The sequence below is a fragment of the Myotis daubentonii genome, chromosome 2 (assembly GCF_963259705.1).
Source record: "Myotis daubentonii chromosome 2, mMyoDau2.1, whole genome shotgun sequence".
Taxonomy (NCBI): Eukaryota; Metazoa; Chordata; class Mammalia; order Chiroptera; family Vespertilionidae; genus Myotis; species Myotis daubentonii.
In genome coordinates, this window is record NC_081841.1 from 161,929,199 (window position 1) to 161,949,088 (window position 19,890).

Sequence of the window (19,890 nt, forward strand, 5' to 3'; positions counted from 1 at the left end):
TGTGCCCAGGCCACTACCCTCACCTGCCGCCAGGAGGGCCTGGGAAGCTTGGGGTGGGGACCACCGCGCACCTGGCCGCGGGGCCGAAGCCGTGACCGCGGGCTCGGCTGGAGCGGGAGCCGCGCGCCGCGGGTCGGGCCGCAGGTGCGGGCGGCGGGCTGGGCGGGGTCGCGCTGCCCGCGGGGGAAGTTTCTTGGCCGGGAAAGGTGCAATTGTGTGCAGCTATTCCTGGTATTCAGGCGGCCTCGAGCCGCGGGGGCGCCGTTTCCAGCGGCCCCGGGAGAGGGAAGGCGGCCGGGCGGGCGGAGGCGGGAGGGATGCGGGCGCGGGGGCGCATCCCCTCGGGGTGGAGCTGCGGTCCAGGCGGGCAGCGCGAGAGGGAGCTTGGCCCGGACCCGGGTCCCTGGCTGCCCGTGGCATCCCCGGGCCCAGACAGGCTGACCACAAAGGCAGTGGCGGCCGGGGAGCCCGGGGGAGCCGCAGGGGGGCGGGCGGAAGCGGAGACTGGGCGGCCCGGGGTGGGCTGGGGCGGGGCCATTGGGGAGGGCAGTGGCGCCCAGCGACTTGCAGCGACTTTTGAAGTCCGAGCAGTTGTCGGAGCCGCGCGCCGCCACGGGTCGCCCTCCCCGCTGCTCGTGTCCGGCGGAACCGGGGTAGTTTTCTAGAGTCCGGAGAGAGCCACGTCTTCAAGTTCTTGTAGGTTCGAGACCTTCCCGATCTGCGGAGCGCAACAAAGGGAGGGAGGACCCGAGCGCCTCGCAGCCGGAGCCGAGGCTGGGGCTGCGGCCGAGACCGCGAGCGACCCCGGCCCCTCCCCGCGCCCACGCGTCTCTCTCCCCCTGTCGCCCCGGTCCTGGCAGCGATGCAGGAGGACGAGGCCGGCTGCGCCGTGGCGTTCGCCGAAGCCCAGAGATGGGTGGAGGTGAGTGCCTTTACTCCCGTCCTGGGTGCACGGGTTTGCGGGCGTCCCGGGGCGAGGGCGCTTCAGCCTCTTCCCGGGACCTTCCCGGGCGCTTGGCTGCGGGCTGGTTTGCGCGTGCAGCTGGGGGACTTTGGAAGTTCTGCTTCTCCGATTCTTTAACGTCCAGCGAAGCTTAACTCTGCCCTCCCCCGCGACGGTCTCGCCGAGGTGCCCAGAGCTCCTCTGCCAGGGCACGTTCCGGCGCCGACCCACCCGGGTGCCGGGACTGCGCATCCCTGTGGACCAGCCCACGATGGCTCCGGGCCCCCGGGGTGTCTCCCTGAGGGACGGAGCCGGCCCCGGGTCCTGCGGTGCTTTTCTGTGGAAGATGTGGAGATGCCCGACGCATGCTTGCACGGGCGCGTGTGTTGGGTGGGAGGGCTGGTGGGGGAGTGTAGCTCTGGGGCGGTGCGTTCTCTGAGGAATCCAGAGCCCTGGGGACTGGGATGGGCGTGGGGGTGGGGGTGGGGTGGGTGATAGTCAGGGCTTGTATTTATTCCAAGTCTGCATTGATGAGATGAGCTATCCTGGGGTCCCTCACTAAAGGGTTGTTACTTTCCCAGCTGTGCCTCAGAGGCAAGATCTTCCATCCCCTTCTTTCCCATTAAAAAAAGAAGACGCCCTTTTAGAGGCTTCTGCATCAACATCTTAGGGTTACCATGTGTTGAAGGTTAACTCCAGGCTTCTGGCCATTATTCTGGATGAAAAAGGTGACTTTCTAACTGACGCTAAAGAAGTCTTCCCAGCAGATGTGAATCAAGAACAATTGCAATCGTTGCCTGCACCTGCCTTGAAGTCATTGAGGAGTTATTGATGTCAGGTGTTAGCTTATTCTTAGTTCAAATTTAATAATGCATATTCAGTTCATTTATATTTCAATATGTCTTAAAGTATTTAAAAATGAAAATTAGGTTTAAAGATTATGCTATGGGAAATACCATATTCAAGAATTCCAAAGCAAAGGGCTGAAAAATAATTCATTTATCCTTAAATAAATATACTTACATTGAAAAAATAAAGAAAATAACTTTCAACATTAGACTTTTTACTCTAAATAAAGGAATGTGAAATGTGAGTAGCATTATCCATTAGACAGTAGGGAAAGTCTAAGAAATTAACTTTTGGTGTCTTTTCTGGACTGAAACTTTGAGCATCTGAAGGTGACTTAGAAAGATGTGAAGTGGGGGTGTGTATGAGGAGGTTGGGAGAAGAATGAACACGGTATTTTGAATTGAATTGAGAGTGGAAAAATTCCAGTAATGTAGTTAAGAGAAGTAACTTACCTCATTCATCAACTTGGAAAAGTCAGGGCTACTAAAGGTAATTTCCCATTAGTAGTGTTTGTGTTGCATAATTTTAGAAGAGAAATTAAATGCCCCTTTTTGTATTTGAGTGTTGGGGATGGAGGGAGGGAGAAGGGAAGACATATGGGGACATTTTTTTGGTCACACATGGCTCCCGTGTGGAGTTTGTATCTGCATGTTGTGTATTTGCTTCAGGAAATCTGAGGCTATGCATGATTTCACACATTTTCTTTTTAGTATGCATACTTCTGAAATCTGGAAATTCCTGGTTTATTGTAGCTTGCTCATAATTGTGTAGGACTTCTGCGAGAAAGTTATGTTTAAAGAAGTTGGGGAAGTGTTTTGTGATAAAAGAAATAGTGCATGGTAAATGTGCTCATCTTCCCACTCCCATCCCACCCCATCTAAAAGTGTTTTTCAGCAATGATGTGGCAACTCTAGTATTTTGTTCATCATTAGCAGAGAGCCAAATCTTTTTAACGGTTTTGGTATATGATTTTAATATAATTAATCAAGCTAAAATAAGCGATTTTTCCCCTGGTGCCACAGGGAGCGAGGCAGTGTGTTTATTGCAGATATGTGAATAAATGGATTTATATATTTACATACTCTTTGCTCTGCTGTGGGCACTTGAAGCGACAGCAGTGTGTTCACTTTTAGGTTTATTTTCAGTGTCCAGATTTACTTGTCTCCTTAGCTTTGCCTTTACAACCAAAACACATAATTTAAAGTATTGTTTTTGCCAAAAGAAGCCGAACGAATGACTCTCTCATGGCCACAGCCTCTTTAACTCTGAGAACCCCTAATTTGAAGATAAAATATTGGTTCCAAAGCCTATTTTATAAAGTATTTTGGAAAGTGAGGAAGATTATAGTGTAAATTTTTCTCTTGCTTGCTAATATTCTTGCTCCATTTTTCCTTTCTGCTATACTTTACATATATTGAAACATAAGTGGGTCATTCATGTGTGTGTGTGTATGTATATAGACATATATGCATTATATAATAGTACATTATATAATATGTACATTATCTATAATATGATCTTCTATCTTTATTCTTAGCTGCTCCTTTGAATAACCCAAGGTCAGGAAACTCCAATAACCTTGTAAAACTTTGGTGACCAGAGTCCATGTCAGTATGTCCTTGCCATTTCCACCCTCCATCTGTGATTTTTACATAGCTAATGTATTATTGCCACATCAGAGTTAAAGTTTTATTTATTTTATCATGGGAGGGAAGGCAAAGGAGTGAGGTAAGGGCTAGTGGTTGTTATTCTGCCAAATACTATCATTTTATGACTCTTGTTTTTATTTATTTCAAATTGTACATAGATACTTTATAGTATATTTATACTTAACCTCTGGTTAGTTTAGTTTTCAATTCTAAACAAATGTAGGAATGCTTCTCTTTGAGGTAATTCAACATAATTCTGTTGGATATTATCTGGTTGAAAATGCTGTTTGGAATATTAATAATGTAGCAGAGCTGGTTTATGATTAAACACTAGTTTAAAACCAAATATGTAGTGGTTTGAAGGCAAAGGCAGAGGGGAAGCTTGATTTCAGGAAGGTCATGGAGTGGGTGATGCAGTGGTAGAAAATGCAGCGCGAAGCCTCTAATTTTAGTCCTTCTCTGCAGCACCTTTTAATTTTCTGTGCCTAATAGTTTCCTCTGTCTCTCTGTTTTGAGGCATTAACATGCCTTGTAGTAATCAGTCAAAATACCAGTGAGATTGGACACTGGGTATATGGCTCATTGCATTGGTTGGTCGCCTGTTTCCGGTGTGTGAGTTAACATACCTGTCTAGGTTGAGGTTTAAATACAGTAATTATATTTATGGCTAGAGCAGAAGAGGCTAACTTACTTCACCACCTCCCTGCTCACCTGCTCTTCCTGTTATCTCTGGGTTTGATTCTTTGGTATCACTGTCACCCTGCAGAAGGACTGAGGGGATGCCAACAGAGCTCATTGCCATGCCTGGCAACCGAATATGAATCCTTCCCTAGTGCTTCCGGCTGGTCTGTTTCTCCACCAGCCCCCATTTTTATCCTCCAGGGATGTTCTAGTCACCACCTATGTTTAACTTTGGTGCTGAATCATGAAAGAATTGCACTGTGCAGATACCTCATTGATATAGGCAAAATCCTTCCGAGTGGTTTTCCTCTTTCCTGTAAACTGCTTCCCTTTTCCTAGTGTCTGGTCTGAAAGGGGTTGCCTGGTGCACATGAATCCTTGTGCATGCCAGTGTTGTCTGTAGATGCAGCTCTCATGGTTTTGTACTGTTGCTTTCCAGATGTATGGAGAGTGACAAACATTCATTGGAAAATGTTACTGAATTCATAGAACTTTTTTGGGTAATTACAATAGAATTTCAACTAACGGAAATTAAAATGGAAAATCCTATGATGGTAAATATTTGTTAAACATTTTAAATTTTAGAAAGCAATTCTTTCCCTAGCCAGTTTGGCTCAGTGGATAGAGCATTGGCCCGTGGACTGAAGGGTGCCGGGTTTGATCATGGCCAAGGGCACGTACCTCAGTTGCAGGCTCAATCCCCATGTAGGAGGCAACCAATCTATGTGTCTTTCTCACATTGGTCTTTCTCTCTCTCTCTCTCTCTCTCTCTCTCTCTCTCTCTCTCTCTCTCTCTTTCTCTCTCTCTCTCTGTCTCTCCGCCTCCATTCTCTCAATAAAATCAATGGAAAAATATCCTCAGGAGAGGATGAACCAAAGAAAACCAAAAAACAAACAAAAAACCCCCAACCAATTTTTATACTAGCTGTTGCTGTCAAAATTATGTTTTTAGAATAAAAACCTGATTTTGTTATCCTTGTTTTTTGGGGAGTCATGAGAAGATTTTTAAAGTCAGCAATCTATATATATGAAAGCCTAAGCAAACAAGTGACCAGTCGATTGGTAGCTATGATGTGCACTGACCACAAGGGGGCAGATGCTCAATGCAGGAGTTGCCCCCTAGTGGTCAGTGTGCCCCCACAGCCAACCTCCCACAGTCCCTTCTCAGGGCCGGCTGGCCCCCTGATCAGCCCCAATCGCTGGCCATGCCAAGGGACCCCACCCCTGAACTAATTAATGCACTGGGCCTCTAGTCCTTACATAATGCCATAAAGTGTAGCATTTCACAACACTTTATAATCTAGTCTCTGCTCACATATCTAGCTTTATTTTGAAGCCAGTTTATCCATAACTATTTGTGTAGTTGCAAGATAGCATAGAGATTAAGAGAACAGTTTTGTATATTACAGCCCAGTACTAATCTTTTTTTTTTTTTACAGTTTTCATTTTATTTTTATTGTTTAAAGTATTACATATGCCTCCTTTTTCACCCATCGACCCTTCCCCGGCCACTCCCACCCCCCAGGACAAGCCCCCATCGTCCCAGTGTCCCTGTCCATTGGTTATGCTAATATGCATGCATACAAGTCTTTTGGTTGATCTCTTAGCTGCCCCCGCCCCCGGCCTTCCCTCTGAGGTTTGACTTTTCGTTCAGTGTTTCTCTGTCTCTGGATCTATTTTTGTTCATCAGTTTATGTTGTTCATTATATTCCACAAATGAGTGAGATCATGTGCTATTTATCTTTCTCTGACTGGTTCATTTCACTTAGCATAATGCTTTCCAGGTCCATCCATACTGTTGCAAATGGTAAAAGTTCCTTCTTTTTATAGCAGTGTAGTATTCTATTGTATAGATGTACCACCGTTTTCTAATCCACTCATCTGCTGATAGGCACTTAGGCTGTTTCCAAATCTTAGCTATTGTACCAGTAAATTGTGCTGCTATGAACATAGGGGTGAATATGTTCTTTCTGATTGGTGTTTCTGATTTCTTGGCATATATTCTTTTTTTTTTAATATATTTTTTTATTGATTTTTTACAGAGAGGAAGGAAGAGAGATAGTTAGAAACATCGATCAGCTGCCTCCTGCACATCTCCTACTGGGGATGTGCCCGCAACCCAGGTACATGCCCTTGACTGGAATTGAACCTGGGACCTTTCAGTCCGCAGGCTGATGCTCTATCCACTGAGCCAAACCGGTTTCGGCTTGGCATATATTCTTAAAAGTGGGATTACTGGGTCGAATGGGAGTTCCATTTTTAACATTTTGAGGAAATTCCATACTGTTTTCCACAGTGGCTACACTAGTTTGCATTCCCACCAGCAGTGCACAAGGGTTCCTTTTTCTCCGCATCCTGGCCAGCCCTTGTCGTTTGTTATTTGTTGATGATAGCCATTCTGACAGGTGTGAGATGGAATCTTATTGTTTTGATTTGCATCTCTTGGATGATTAGTGACTCTGAGCATGTTTTCATATGTCTCTTGGCCTTCTGCATGTCCTTTTTCAGAAAGTGTCTACGTCCTTTGCCCATTCTTTGACTGGATTGTTTATCTTCCTTTTGTTAAGTTGTATGGGTTCCCTGTAAATTTTGGAGATTAAACCCTTCTCTGAGATAACTTTGGCAAATATGTTCTCCCATGCAGTGGCCTTTCTTGTTGTTTATTGATGGTTTTCCTTTTTTTAAAAAAAATCCAATAAATCAATATGTTTTTATTGGTTTGTAGTGAGAGAGGGTGTGAGAGGATGAGAGAGAGAGAGAGAGGGAGAGAGAGAGAACATTGATCAGTATTAGTTCCTTCCCATACGAGCCCCAACCAGGGACTGAATACGTAACCCAGGTATGTGCCCTTTTGGGGTACAGGACAGTACTCCAACCAACTGAGCTACCCAGCCCAGGCCCCTGTACTAATTTATCTTTTAACTGGAGGTTTGTATCTTTTGACTACTTTCAGCCAATTTCGGGTGACCACAGTTAACACTGCTGTATATGTATTTGAAAGGTGCTAAGAGAGTAGATCCTAAAAGTTTGCATCACAAGGAAAAAAATGTTTTTTGTGCGTAACTACATGAGGAGATGGGTGTTAACTGAACTTACTATGGTATTCATTTCTCTATATACTGGTATGTAAGTCAAGTCATTATGCTGAACTCCTTAGACTTAGAGCTGTATATCAATTACCTCAATAACTGGAAAAAAAAAGTAAGGAGGAAGCACAGTTTTGGAATCAAATCACTGTGCAAGTCCTGGCTCTGCTATTTCTCCTGCGGGCCTCAGTTTTCTTCTTTGAGCCTCCCCCCGGTGGTCGTGCCGTGAAACGCAGTTCGTGCTCCCCAGTCCCTGCATGGGTTCCTCACGCACAGGATGCCTTTCCCCCCCCTCCAGCCTGCTGTGACCCCACTGCTCCTGATTCCTCGTTTACCTAATACCCATTACTCGCTCTCATTCCTCCAGACTTGGGTTGAAATCAACCTTTATGTGAGGCCTTTTCTGAACCACCAAACCTTCACCCCACCCATTGTTCCTCTGCTTTGTTGCTTGTGTAAATCTGTCTTTTTGCATACTGTGGTATAATTCTATCCATCTCTCCATTTTAGATTATAAACTCACCGAGGGCAGGAACAGTATCTTATCTTTAGCGGGAGGCTTTGGCATGGTGTCTGATAAAAAGACTGCAGCTTTAACACAATTTAAAAATGGGGCTTTAAGGACAGTTGGTATAATGAAAGTTTGCCCAGTGTGTAGTGAAGGCATTTAGGAGGCAGCCTGAGTCGGCCTGGTGAGCCAGGCAGGCTCACAGAAGAGGTAGCATTTGAGATGAGGCTGGAGTGGGGCTAACACATTTGCCCACTGGGCTCGGACTTCGTGGCTTTATAACTAGTTGCGAGATCTTGAAGTTGCATTCAGCACAACTTTTAGCAATTGCTCAGGGTACTTTATTTTTACTTAGATTATGTTTCCATGCAGTGGAATGCATATATTTTAAGTGTGCTTTTGCAGGAGTTTTGTCAAATATATATACTCATGTACCCAGCACCCCAATCAGAACATAAAACATTTTGGCCCTGGCCAGGCAGCTCAGTTGGTTAGAGCATCATCCTGATACACTATGGTTGCAGGATTGATCCTTGATCAGGGCACATAAGAGACCAATCAATGAATGCATTAACAAGTGGAAAAATAGATGCGTGTTTTCTCTCTCTGTCTCCCTTTCTCTCTCTCAAATCAATAAAAAAATTTCTTATCCCTCAAGAAATTCCCTTCTAGAAGGAGTCAGTCTCTACTTCTCATACAGACAACCACTCTCCTGATTTCTTTCTGATAGCTTCTTAGGATAGTTTTTTTTTTAAAAAAATTTATTTATTTTTTGGTTAATCCTCCTCTGAGGATATTTTTCCATTGATTTTTAGAGAGAGTGAAAGGGAGAGGGAGAGAGAGAGAGAGAGAGAAACATTGATGTGACCGTGATATATCCATTGGTTGCCTCCTGCACATACCCCGACCAGGGCTGGGGAACCTGCAACCCAGGTGCATGCCCTTGACTGGAATTGAACCCAGGACCCTTCAGTCCACAGGCTGACACTTTATCCACTGAGCCAAACTGGCTAGAGTATCTCATTGTAGTTTTGAACAGCCATACAATGTCTTGATATCAGTTTGTTCCTTTTTTACTTTAGCAGCATTTTACTATCACTTAAACACCTCTTTGGTTGGCAAACACGGAAGAAAGGATCCTAGGACAGGAAGGGTGGTGGAAGAGGGAGTTCAAAAAATCCTCTTGGGAAGGAACTGATTCACACAAATAGGAACCAGGGTAGGGATGCCTTTAAAATGGTCTGACTACAGGAAGTATAAACAGATAAGTCAAGGTATTTCCTGAGGAACTGGGAGGATTCCAGCACAGTGTCAGTCATTCTGGATCCTCCCAGTGTGCTGGTGCACTGAGAGCTGAAAGTGGACCTGTTTTAAAGGACGGTGTCTTTAATGAAACAGTGTCCCTGAACCCATTAGAGAGGTGGGCTTATTGGGTTTCCCCAGTGAGGAAGGATGAAGCTGATACAAGGTGTGTTCTGTCCCTTCTAAAGGAGATCACAAAAGGCTCAGAGTCTGTCCTGGTGTCCAAGTCTCCAAGGTCATGGATATGGGAGGGCCATTCAGGAAGTGTCCCGGGTGGTCTTGCTTTTTGTTTGGGTTGTTTGGAGATGGACCTTTGGAATTCTCAACAAAATGATGAGATGAGGAATGGAACAGTTGACCGTTTTGAGGGAGCAGAGCACCTTGATGTTTCTTCATCCGTTTGTAAGGCCTAGAAATTCTTAAAGCTTCTCCCAGGCTGAGAGGAATCATGCCCTGATGTGTGGCAGGGCGTGACCTGACTTACTCAGCCCATCTGGTTCCTGTCCTTCCATGCAGTGCTTGAGCGCTGTCTCCCTCTGCATGCCAGGGTGCTTTGGCCCCTAAGGAACTGCTTTGGGACTAACTGGTTCCTTTGACCTCCCCCTTCCTTTCTAAACTCCTTCTCAGCATAACAGCATTTGAGTTCTAGAAAAGCACTTGTTTCGAGAATGTTAAGAAATACACAACTTCAACCAATTTGCCTGACTCTTCTAATTTGGAGAAACTAGACTTTGGAGGGTGAACTGCTTCATCTGTTACCCTCTGCAGATGGAGCCATTTGCATTGTTCCCCTGTCCTACAGAATGTTCTTGTTGAAGGAATGAACGTTTTGTATCCAGTCAAAAAGCTTGGCTTATTTAACTGATGTTTGCAGATCGTCTTAAGCCTGTTAAGTGTCTGTCACAAATGTATTTGAGTCCAAGGAACAATCAATTATGCGTACCTGTGCTTACTCTTTAGTTTCTGAAGGTAATTATTGGGTGTGTTTCTTTAAAAGCACCTTGGATGTACCCAAAGCTCTTAATCAGGGTAAGAGCTGTCACATGTGCACAACTTGGAGAACAGAGATTTAATGCTGTCAGTCTGCCCCTCTGCTCTAAGGAGATGGACATTAGCAAATTCTGTAAATGAATCTGAACACAGCCCCATAAGCAGCCTTCCCAGATTGTAACTTCTTCCCCGATGGGGTGCTTGAAGACTGGCTCTAATTTCTGGGTACAGTATGCTCAGTTTGGTGCTTGAGTGAATTTACTAGTAGATGATGTTGCACAGCACCAGGCATTATGCCTTTAAATAGAGTGGCATTTTCTTAAGGAGAGAAGTTAGAAAAATGTGTGCGTTCAAAGGGCAGAACTGGTCATCACTGATTGGTTACAGTGAGACCTTTTATTTGGCTCAAGTATTTTCAAGACCCTTCTGCTAATAAAGAGCTGCCCTACACCAGCATGGGCTGACTTGAAGAGTGAGATACCTACTAGTGAAGGTTTTACAAGAGAAGGTAACTGACAATTGGAGCAACTGGTGTTGCTTTTATTTCCCCCGCCATGTGCAGGATAGGTGGTGGCCAGTGTATTATACATGCACACCCTTAGAACCAAGGGCCATTATTACCTCAGGGCATTTTTTCCAGATGAGGCAAAAGCAGAGTGAGAGGTAAAATAAGTTGTTCAAGGAACACTAGAACTAGTAAGTGGTAGTTGGGGATTTGAACCCAGACAGTTTGATTCCATAGCCTCACTTCTTAATCCCTACATTCTTAACTGCCTGGGCGAGTGACACTGATCAGTAATCCTGGTAAACGATTTCTAAGTCAGGAAGAGAATGGGCTCCTGGCCTTCATTCCACCGAAAGTGGTAAGACCAGCTATTTTCCATTTTTGACTAGTCCTGCACACAACAGGTTCTATCTTGTGATGTTAGTGCCTGGAGTGCACGTGATGAGCAATTACAGTATTATATAAGCTACAGAGCTGCTGATAGACACTCTGAGCAATTGCAAGCTTTAGATGTATGTGTTATGTGTCTAAGTCAGTGGTTGGCAAACTGCGGCTCGCGAGCCACATGCGGCTCTTTGGCCCCTTGAGTGTGGCTCTTCCACAAAATACCACGTGCGGGCACGCACGTACAGTGCGATTGAAACTTCGTGACCCATGCGCAGAAGGAAGAAGTCGGTATTTTGTGGAAGAGCCACACTCAAGGGGCCAAAGAGCCGCATGTAGCTTGTGAGCCACAGTTTGCCGACCACTGGTCTAAGTGAATGGATTAGTGCTCAGTAAACCATTTAAAGTGTCTTAAAAGAGAAGTGTTTTTATATGGTGCCACTGAGTTATATTTTGAGCTGGAGTAGGAGATAAATTTTATGTAACTAGTTTCTTCTATATTATTACCACTTATAAAAGTACTAGAGGCCTGGTGCATGAAAATTCATGCACTGGAGGGGGGGCCTTCAGCCCAGCCTGCCCCCTCTCACAGTCTGGGAGCCCTCAGGGGCGGGAGGTGACCTGGTGATCAGGGGAAGGCGATGCCCCATCACACCTCTGCTGCTGCCACTGCCTCAGCGCAAGCCTCAACCGGCCCTGGTTACCTGAGCCTCGGGCGGCCCTGGGCAGCTGGGCAGCTGCCATCAGAGACTTGCCTGCGCCTTGGGCCGGCCCTGGGTGGCTGTGGGGCTGAGGGGACTGGGGGAATCTGGAGGCAGGCGTGTGGCAATGCCCTGGCAGGACTGAGGGGACTGGGCGCCGCCATCTTGTAGCTGTGGGCACCACCATCTTTGAGGGCGGGGCAGTCAATTAGAATATTCCCTCCTTATTGGCTGTGGGCGCCGCCATCTTTGAGGGTGGGGCAGTCAATTAGCATATTCCCTCCTTATTGGCGGTGTGCACTGTCATCTTTGCAATGGTGTGAGCAATGTCAATTAGCATATTCCCTCTTTATTTGATAGGATCTTTCTTCTTTTATATGATCTAGTAGTCCATGGCTTAGCACAGTTACTACAGACTTTTATTGCACAGTGTTTTCAAAATATATGCCATGTTTTGATGAGGATACTTTCTAGTTAGTGTTTTAGTCATGTAAGTACTGAAGTAAAGACCATAATCAAAGGTTTTGCCTTCTTGACTGGATTGATATTTGACCTAGATGTCTGAGCTGGGAAGAAAATAACTGAATTATTTTTTCACACCACCAATTTATAATATCCAAAGGAAGGGCAGTCATTGCCAATCTCATTATAAACTTTGATTCTGGAATTCTTTCTCATTAGACTTTAGAGCCTTTCATTCTATCCGGGGAACGAAAAAATAAACATTTAACCTTTACTTCTTGAGTGGTGTGCAATCAGTTTGGAAGTTTTGTCCAAACAAATATTGTCAATCTATCAATAGCATCAGACACAGTTGACACCTCCCTTCTGGAAACATGTCCTTCAGTTGTCCTCTGGATTTTTCTTCCTTTTTACCCCTGTGATATGACTGTCTTGCGGGCTGTGCTTCATTCAACAAGAGAAGTTGGTTTTGATTTATTAGGGTTTCTACTTCAAGTTCAGTTCTAGATTGTTTAAAGCATGTTGTTTAACAAAGGGAGTTTAAACTATGAGAAATGGGCGTTGTTCATCCAATTGTAAAGATTCCCAAGGTAAACAAGTATCATGAGACTAGACGTCCAGTGCACGAAATTCGTGCACTTGTGTGTGTGTGTGTGTGTGTGTGTGTGTGTGTTGGGGGGGGGGGGTGGCGTCCCTCAGCCCAGCCTGTGCCCTCTTGCAGTTTGGGAGCTCTTGGAGGATGTCCAACTGATGACTTAGGCCTGCTCCCTGCTCAACCACTCAACCCTGCAGGGAGTGGGCCTAAGCCGTCAGCCGGACAACCTTAGTGCTGCCACAGAGGCAGGAGAGGCTCCCGCCACTGCTGCTGCACTTGCCTGTTGTGAACCTGGCTTCTGGCTAAGCGGTGCTCCCTCTGTGGGAGCACACTGACCACCAGGGGCCAACTACTGTGTTGAGAGTCCGCCCCCCTGCTGGTCAGTGTGTGTCATAGAGACCAGTCATTCCGCTGTTGGGCCGAAACTGGCTCTCTGACATCGCCTGAGAGGTCCCGGATTGCGAGAGGGCACAGGCCAAGCCGAGGGCCCACCAGTGCATGATTGGGGACAGGGAGGGATGCAGGAGGTTGGCCAGCCGGGGAGGGACCAAAGAAGGGCTCCAGGGCGTGTCCAGCCCGTCTAGCTCAGCCCTGATTGGCCGGACCCCAGCAGCAAGCTAACCTACCAGTTGGAGCATCTACCCCCTGGTGGTCAGTGCATGTCATAGTGAGTGGTTGAGTGGCCTTAGCATATCATTGGCATATTAGGCTTTGATTGGTTGAACGGATGACCAGATGACCGGGCACTTAGCATATTAGGCTTTTATTATATAGGATAATAAACATCTCAGAAAATTTGAAGATGAGTCTTCTTAGCTGAGTATTCTGCACTAGGGACAATACACTGTCATGAAACTTTGAGGATTAGTCATAAAAGCATCTTACAACTCACTGATGAATGAGCTCTAGCTTGAGAATGGATTATACCTAGGTGCTAATTGGAGATAGAGAAGCAAGAAATAGCTTTACCTTGTTTAGAAATAGAAGAAAATAAGTTAAAATTTGAGAACAGGAACATTCCTTCCCTCTGCCCCAACTCGAACATCAGAGGCCTACCTCATGCTTCCAAAGTGCTGCAGTTTATTCCATTTTGTCAGGAATAGTGCTGAAATGGCACACGCAACTTGAGGAGAGGAGGCTGCCAAAGAGCTTTGTTCAGAAACGAGGGAAAAGGGAAGATAAAACTCCTTCTCTGTTATGGTTAAAACCAATTTTCACTTAACTTTTTTAAAAAAAGGTACTCCTCTTAGCTGTCATATGAGTTAAGTGATATTGTTCTTTTTATAAATATATGTATTTTATATAGATGAGAAAAGAGTGGCTTAGAGAAGTTTTCGTTCCCAAACCCACACAGCTGATACTGATAGACCAGTATTTGAAGTTGGAATTTTTCTAACACAAAAACTCAAGCTCTCAACCACTTTGTTTAGTTTCCTCTGTTTCCCTCCCTGTTTATGGTTGTACCGGCTGTTTCGGCACACACACTCTGTTATGCTGTTAGCTATGCTACATGTTGCCTCTGTCTCTTTTCACATCTCCCCCCCTTCCCCACTTTTCTTATTTCACAATTAGGGCTTAGTTAAGAAGCATAGGAAAGTGCTTAGACCAGTGATGGTGAGCCCATGACACGCGTGTCAGAGGTGCCACGCGAACTCATTTTTTTGGTTGATTTTTCTTTGTTAAATGGAATTTAAATATATAAAATAAATATCAAAAATATAAATCTTTGTTTTACTATGGTTGTAAATATCAAAAAATTTCTATAGCCGAAACCGGTTTGGCTCAGTGGATAGAGCGTCGGCCTGAGGACTGAAAGGTCCCAGGTTCGATTCCGGTCAAGGGCATGTACCTGGGTTGCGGGCATATCCCCAGTAGGAGATGTGCAGGAGGCAGCTGATCGATGTTTCTCTCTCATCGATGTTTCTAACTCTCTATCTCTCTCCCTTCCTCTCTGTAAAAAATCAATAAAATATATTTTAAAAAAAAATTTCTATATGTGACACGGCACCAGAGTTAAGTTAGGGTTTTTCAAAATGCTGAAACGTGAGCTCAAAAAGTTCGCCATCACTGGCTTAGACTTTATATAAGGCACCGTATAAATTCACATGAAGATGTGAATTCATTGGAACCTGGGTTCTCGAACTTAATTAGTTCCAGAAGGCTGTCCCAGAAGTGATTTGTTTGAAAAATTAAGTAATTTTTCCCCATTAGAAAGAATGCAAATTTAATTAATCTGTTCAAGACCCACAAATGACTTCCTGTTTTAACCTTTCTATATACCATACATGTCTAATGTACTGTTTAATCTGTAGATAAATACTTATTTTCTTAAATTTATCAAACCACCTCCTACTAGCATTAAACTAATCACTTTCAGCACTCATTCCTGGGGTGTCTTTCAGGTTAGCATGTGGCATTTTTGCTTGTTCATATATCACTGCCTCTGAAATGCTGTCACTGGCTAACTGCTTTTCCTTTATACAAATCAACAGCAGTTTTTCTACCTCTTCAATTACCTGTGATCCTTGTTTCTTTCATACCCTTAGCAACATTAGCACTCTTTTTGGAAAAATATTTTTTTATTGATTTCAGAGAGGAAGAGAGGGAGAGAGAGATAGAAGCATCAATGATGAGAGAATCACTGATTGGCTGCCTCCTGCACGCCCCCTACTGGAGATTGAGCCTGCAACCCAGGCATGGACTCTGATCCGGAATGGAACCTTGACCTCCTGGTTCATAGGTCGACACTCAACCACTGAGCCTCACTGGTAGGGCACATTAGCACTCTTGATGGCCTTGTTATGTTTTAAAATTGTGTTAATCTTCGATTTTGCCAGCAACAAAAGCATTCTTTCCTTTGTTGACTGAGAGAAGCTTTCTGTCATGCCGAGATATCAGCATGAAATGGTTGTTAGGTCGCAGACCTAAGTTTGATTTGACACCCAAGACATTTTTCCCATGAACAAATTGGTCAAGAACCAAATTGTTCTAGATGGGAGATGTTCGAGAACTGAGGTTTGACTGTAACTTCCTATTGTTGGGAAGCGATGAGCTTATCAGCAGTGCATGTGTGGCAAGGAAGGGGACCCTCAGGACACTGGCTACGGTGGTTCTTTCTGAGGCTTGTCCTGACAGGGGGAGACGGTCTCAGGGCTGCGTGGAATGAAAGTGGACGTGTTGGACAGCGGATCTGCAGGAAGTCTGAGGATGGGAAAACCATTTGGAAGCTACTAGAGACGATCCTTTTTGAGCTGGACCAGGAAGACAATGGGTGGAAAGTAATGTGGAGGGCAATTCAGTTGGGCAGTGGTAGTACTAGCACGAGCAAGGCTCCAATACGCTTTCCTGTTGCAGGACAATGAAGCTAGAAGTCTAGTTAGCATGGAAGGTGTTTATTTGAAGGTAATGAGAATTACAAGGCCAAATTGTAGATAAAGACTTTTGATTGTTTTCTGTAATTGCCATAGCAGGTGATGTTGGAACCCATGGGACAGAATGGGTCGGTGGAGGGAAAAAGGCATATCACATAGAGAGAGGAACAAAGACTTAGCCTCGGGCTGTCTTCTATTAAGGGAGCAGGAAGAGGAAAGAGAGGTTATGGTCTAAAACAACCTTGGGCAAAGGCGGATCCGGCCAGTTTGAAATGAATAAAACTAAAAAAAAAAAAAAAGACCACACCCTTTTATGTAATGATGTTTACTTTGAATTTATATTAGTTTACACAAACACTCCATCCATGCTTTTGTTCCAGCCCTCCGGTCCAGTTTAAGAACCCATTGTGGCCCTCGAGTCAAAAAGTTTGCCCACCCCTCGTCTAAAAGCTAGGCAGATACCCAAGAATGTGTTAGGGATCCTAAAGGAACCCTTGGTTCATGAAAGATAGCGAGGAAGAGGATTGTCAACAGTGTTCAGGATTAGAAGAATTGATAAAGGGGGAAGGAACTAGGAACAAGGCCATTGAACTTGGAAAGATAGCAGTCTCTCACTTGTTTACAGTGCAGTTTTGGAGTGTTAGTTTGAAAGCCAAACCAAGGTTCAGAAAATTCGTCTGGAAAGCCTTAGTATAGGAGCAGGTGCCCCATGAGAGAACAGGTAAGAAGAGTTACTAAGAAATCAATAGTCTCTTCATTTGGGTTAATAAAACCATTTCCTACCCCCCAGCCTACATTATTAGGTATATTAGAAGTACAAAGCCATCATATTCAAGGGAAGAATACTTTAGGACAAGAGGTCTGAAAGAATCATTGTGGTCTGCTATATAAAGTACTAAAGTTAAAAATAAAACAAAGAAAAAAAAAAGAAAAAAAACACAAAAAAACAACAATAACAACAAAAAATAAAGTACTAAAGTTGAAGTACTCTACTATATTTTAGAAATCTGTGACCTTGACATGCTAAAGATCATCTGGAAGTCACTTTAATCTTTTGGATTTATTTCCTCTTTTCTAAACAGGGAAAATGTTTCTTCTGTCCCCAGGGTTTTTACCTGATAATAATTTGGTGAAGAGATTTTTTTTTTTTAATGTTTAGCATACATGTATCTTAGCTTGATTTAATGACTCTATGAAGCTTCCAGTCCTATTAATCTGGAAACAGATACTAATAAGAAAATAAATAAAACATTTCTAACTTTTAAATATAGGTACACATCGTTGCCATGAAAATGTACATTTTTGGCATGTTGTGTCTTTGTGTTTCTTGTGTGTTCTAGCATGGTGTAGTGGCAGGAGTGGCAGGGTTGGGGTCATGGTGCACAGGCACAGTTTGTACATGGCAGATCCCAGACTAAAATGTGTGACTGTGGACAAGGCATGTAGCATCCCAGGCCTAAATTCTTACAACTATTCAGTGAAGATTGCAAAGTGGTGATAAGTTGTAGAAAAGAATCTGGGATGTATGTAGGTACTCAGCAAATAGTAAGTTCCATCATTATTCTGATTCTTATTAGTCTACTCAAATCTGTATATAATAAAAAAATGCACTATTAAGTGGTGAGTGTTTTTGTGTTTCCTAGAATGGCAGATTTTTAAGGTCCAGTGTATATGTGTGTGTGTGTGTGAATCCCTCAGTGCACTTAGATAACTTACTGTTTATCCTAACCTCTAATTTGTGATTGTGGGTTTTTGTTAAGTTCTTTCTATATTGTTCTTAAACTGTCATAAAAATCTTTTAATCTGTGAGAAACTGAGGTTGGGATGAACAAATACTTTAAGAGTAATGTGTTCTATTTCTTGATGGCACTTCTGTCATCTTCTCTCTAGGGATCCTCATGGTCATTTTAGCACTTTTTTTGTTATTGATTCTTTTCTGTCAATGGACTTATAATGTAAATCTAAGGTTAGCTGACTTACCTGAGATTTTTTAAATTGAAGGAAAAGAATTCCATATTTATCACACTGTTGAAAACATTGTCATATGTTCTTGTACTCACTCTTCTCTTCTGTTTAGCTAGTATCTGTTTGAAGTTTCACATTAGAGAATAGGGGATGTGTAGATCAATGTGTTATGTTTCTTCTTTTCATTACATAAATAAGTAGATAAATAAATTATCTCAAATTTTTTTGTTCATTATGCATCTTTTCTGTCCATTAAGTTACTTTTCATGTTTTGTGTGTCTTTGAGTCATCCTTTTAATTTAGCTCTTCTGCTGTATTCAATTTGGAAGGGGCAATTGTAAGATCTTTCCAAGAACATTTTTATGATGTCATACTAAAAATTAGCCTAATGAGCTATTTTAGAAAAGAGAAGCTTTTGTGGTTTCCATGAAAAAAAAGAAAAAAAGAAATGCATTTAAAAAAAATTTTGTTCAAAGGATGGTTTATACAACTGGCTGTTTTTAAGCCAATTTGCAAACATTTTTAGACTTGGAAAACGCTTGTAAGTCCTTAAAGGTATAACTTGCCAAATTGCTGATACTTTTGAAATGTGGCCTTAGTTCTGGTAAAAGAATGTGGTTGACAGCTACACTGCAATTTACAGTAATCCTTTTTTGTGTAAGGAAATGAATCTACTTTGCTTAATAAATTCCAGATGAGTTTCTGGCTCCTTGATTATTACCAAGTCATTTAAAATTCAGGTTTCATCATTCATTTTAGTTAACAGCAACCCTCTCTGTGCTTGTCATGACCAATGTGACATTAAAATCCTTTGCAAAACCGAAACACTTTGGGGGAGAATTGCATTTTGGGTGTGTCATTTTGGGGTACAAACTTATGATGTGGCATTCTCAGCATTTGGTGTAATGTGGGACTCAAAAGTACCAGTCATTTCTGGACTAGCTGTGGCTGGTCCAGGCTGGAAGGAGATCATTTCGAAGTCCTGCCAGTGCTGTAAAAGAGAACTTTCTTGTAAGTGCACCTATATATTTCTACTTTTCATTGGTCACCCTTATCTGCAAGGGGAATCTAGAAAATGTTTTCAGCTGGACACATCACTGCTCCCAGCAATATTGGGGTTTTGTGACAAAGGAGGAAGATGTTGACAATGTTGACAATGAAGTTTCTGCAATTATTTTCCAATTGTTCCTTTCTCATAGCATTTTGCTTTGTTATGATTGCAATCTAGTGTCTTAGCTCTCTGAGGATAGTATATTATTATTAAGTCTTTTGTTCCATGAATTGTCTGTGTTTCTTTCAAGGTTTTTTTGGTTTTTTTTGGTTCTTTCTCTTTTGGCTTTGGTCTTTTGAAAGTTTCCTTTAAATCTCTGATGATCCTTGTCCTATTGGTCTCTAGATTTTCTGTCAATCTCTTTATATCCAGCCGTCTTCCTTATGACCCCTCTTCTACCCGAAGGACCTGTTGGCTCTAGACCAGTGATGGTGAACCTATGATGCGTGTCAGAGGTGCCACGCGAATTCATATTTTTGGTTGATTTTTCTTTGTTAAGTGGCATTTAAATTTATAAAATAAATATCAAAAATATAAATCTTTGTTTTACTATGGTTGCAAATATCAAAAAATTTCTATATGTGACATGGCACCAGAGTTAAGTTATGGTTTTTCAAAATGCTGACACACCGAACTCAAAAGGTTCACCACCACTGCTCTAGACTCTGAGTCTTTTCTACCAGAACATCTGCTTTGCCTCTAAAGTATCCCTTTGCATGTTCTGAAGTTGAAATTTCCTTTCTTTTCCCAAAAGTTTTGGTTAAGTTTTCTTCTACTATTATCTCTTTTCTGATTCCCTTTGTTCTTGTGGATAAAGGCCTTAAATTTTCATGCTGTCATTTTGGTGG

At 43.3% G+C, this 19,890-nt stretch overlaps 1 protein-coding gene across 12 annotated transcripts in view; it reads left to right on the forward strand.

Annotated features, from left to right (window-relative positions):
• The first annotated feature begins 620 nt into the window (after positions 1 to 620).
• Positions 621 to 19,890, forward strand: part of LMO7 (LIM domain 7) — a 226,137-nt gene continuing 206,867 nt past the window's right edge. For 5 of the 12 annotated variants that reach the window (XM_059684856.1, XM_059684857.1, XM_059684858.1 and 2 more), the window contains exon 1: positions 626 to 922. In XM_059684856.1, coding sequence (XP_059540839.1) covers positions 863 to 922 — 60 coding nt within the window. In that variant the 5' untranslated portion in view covers positions 626 to 862. Of the gene's footprint in view, positions 923 to 19,890 lie in introns of all 12 variants that reach the window. The other 7 variants (XM_059684846.1, XM_059684847.1, XM_059684851.1 and 4 more) reach the window with 5 other exon arrangements.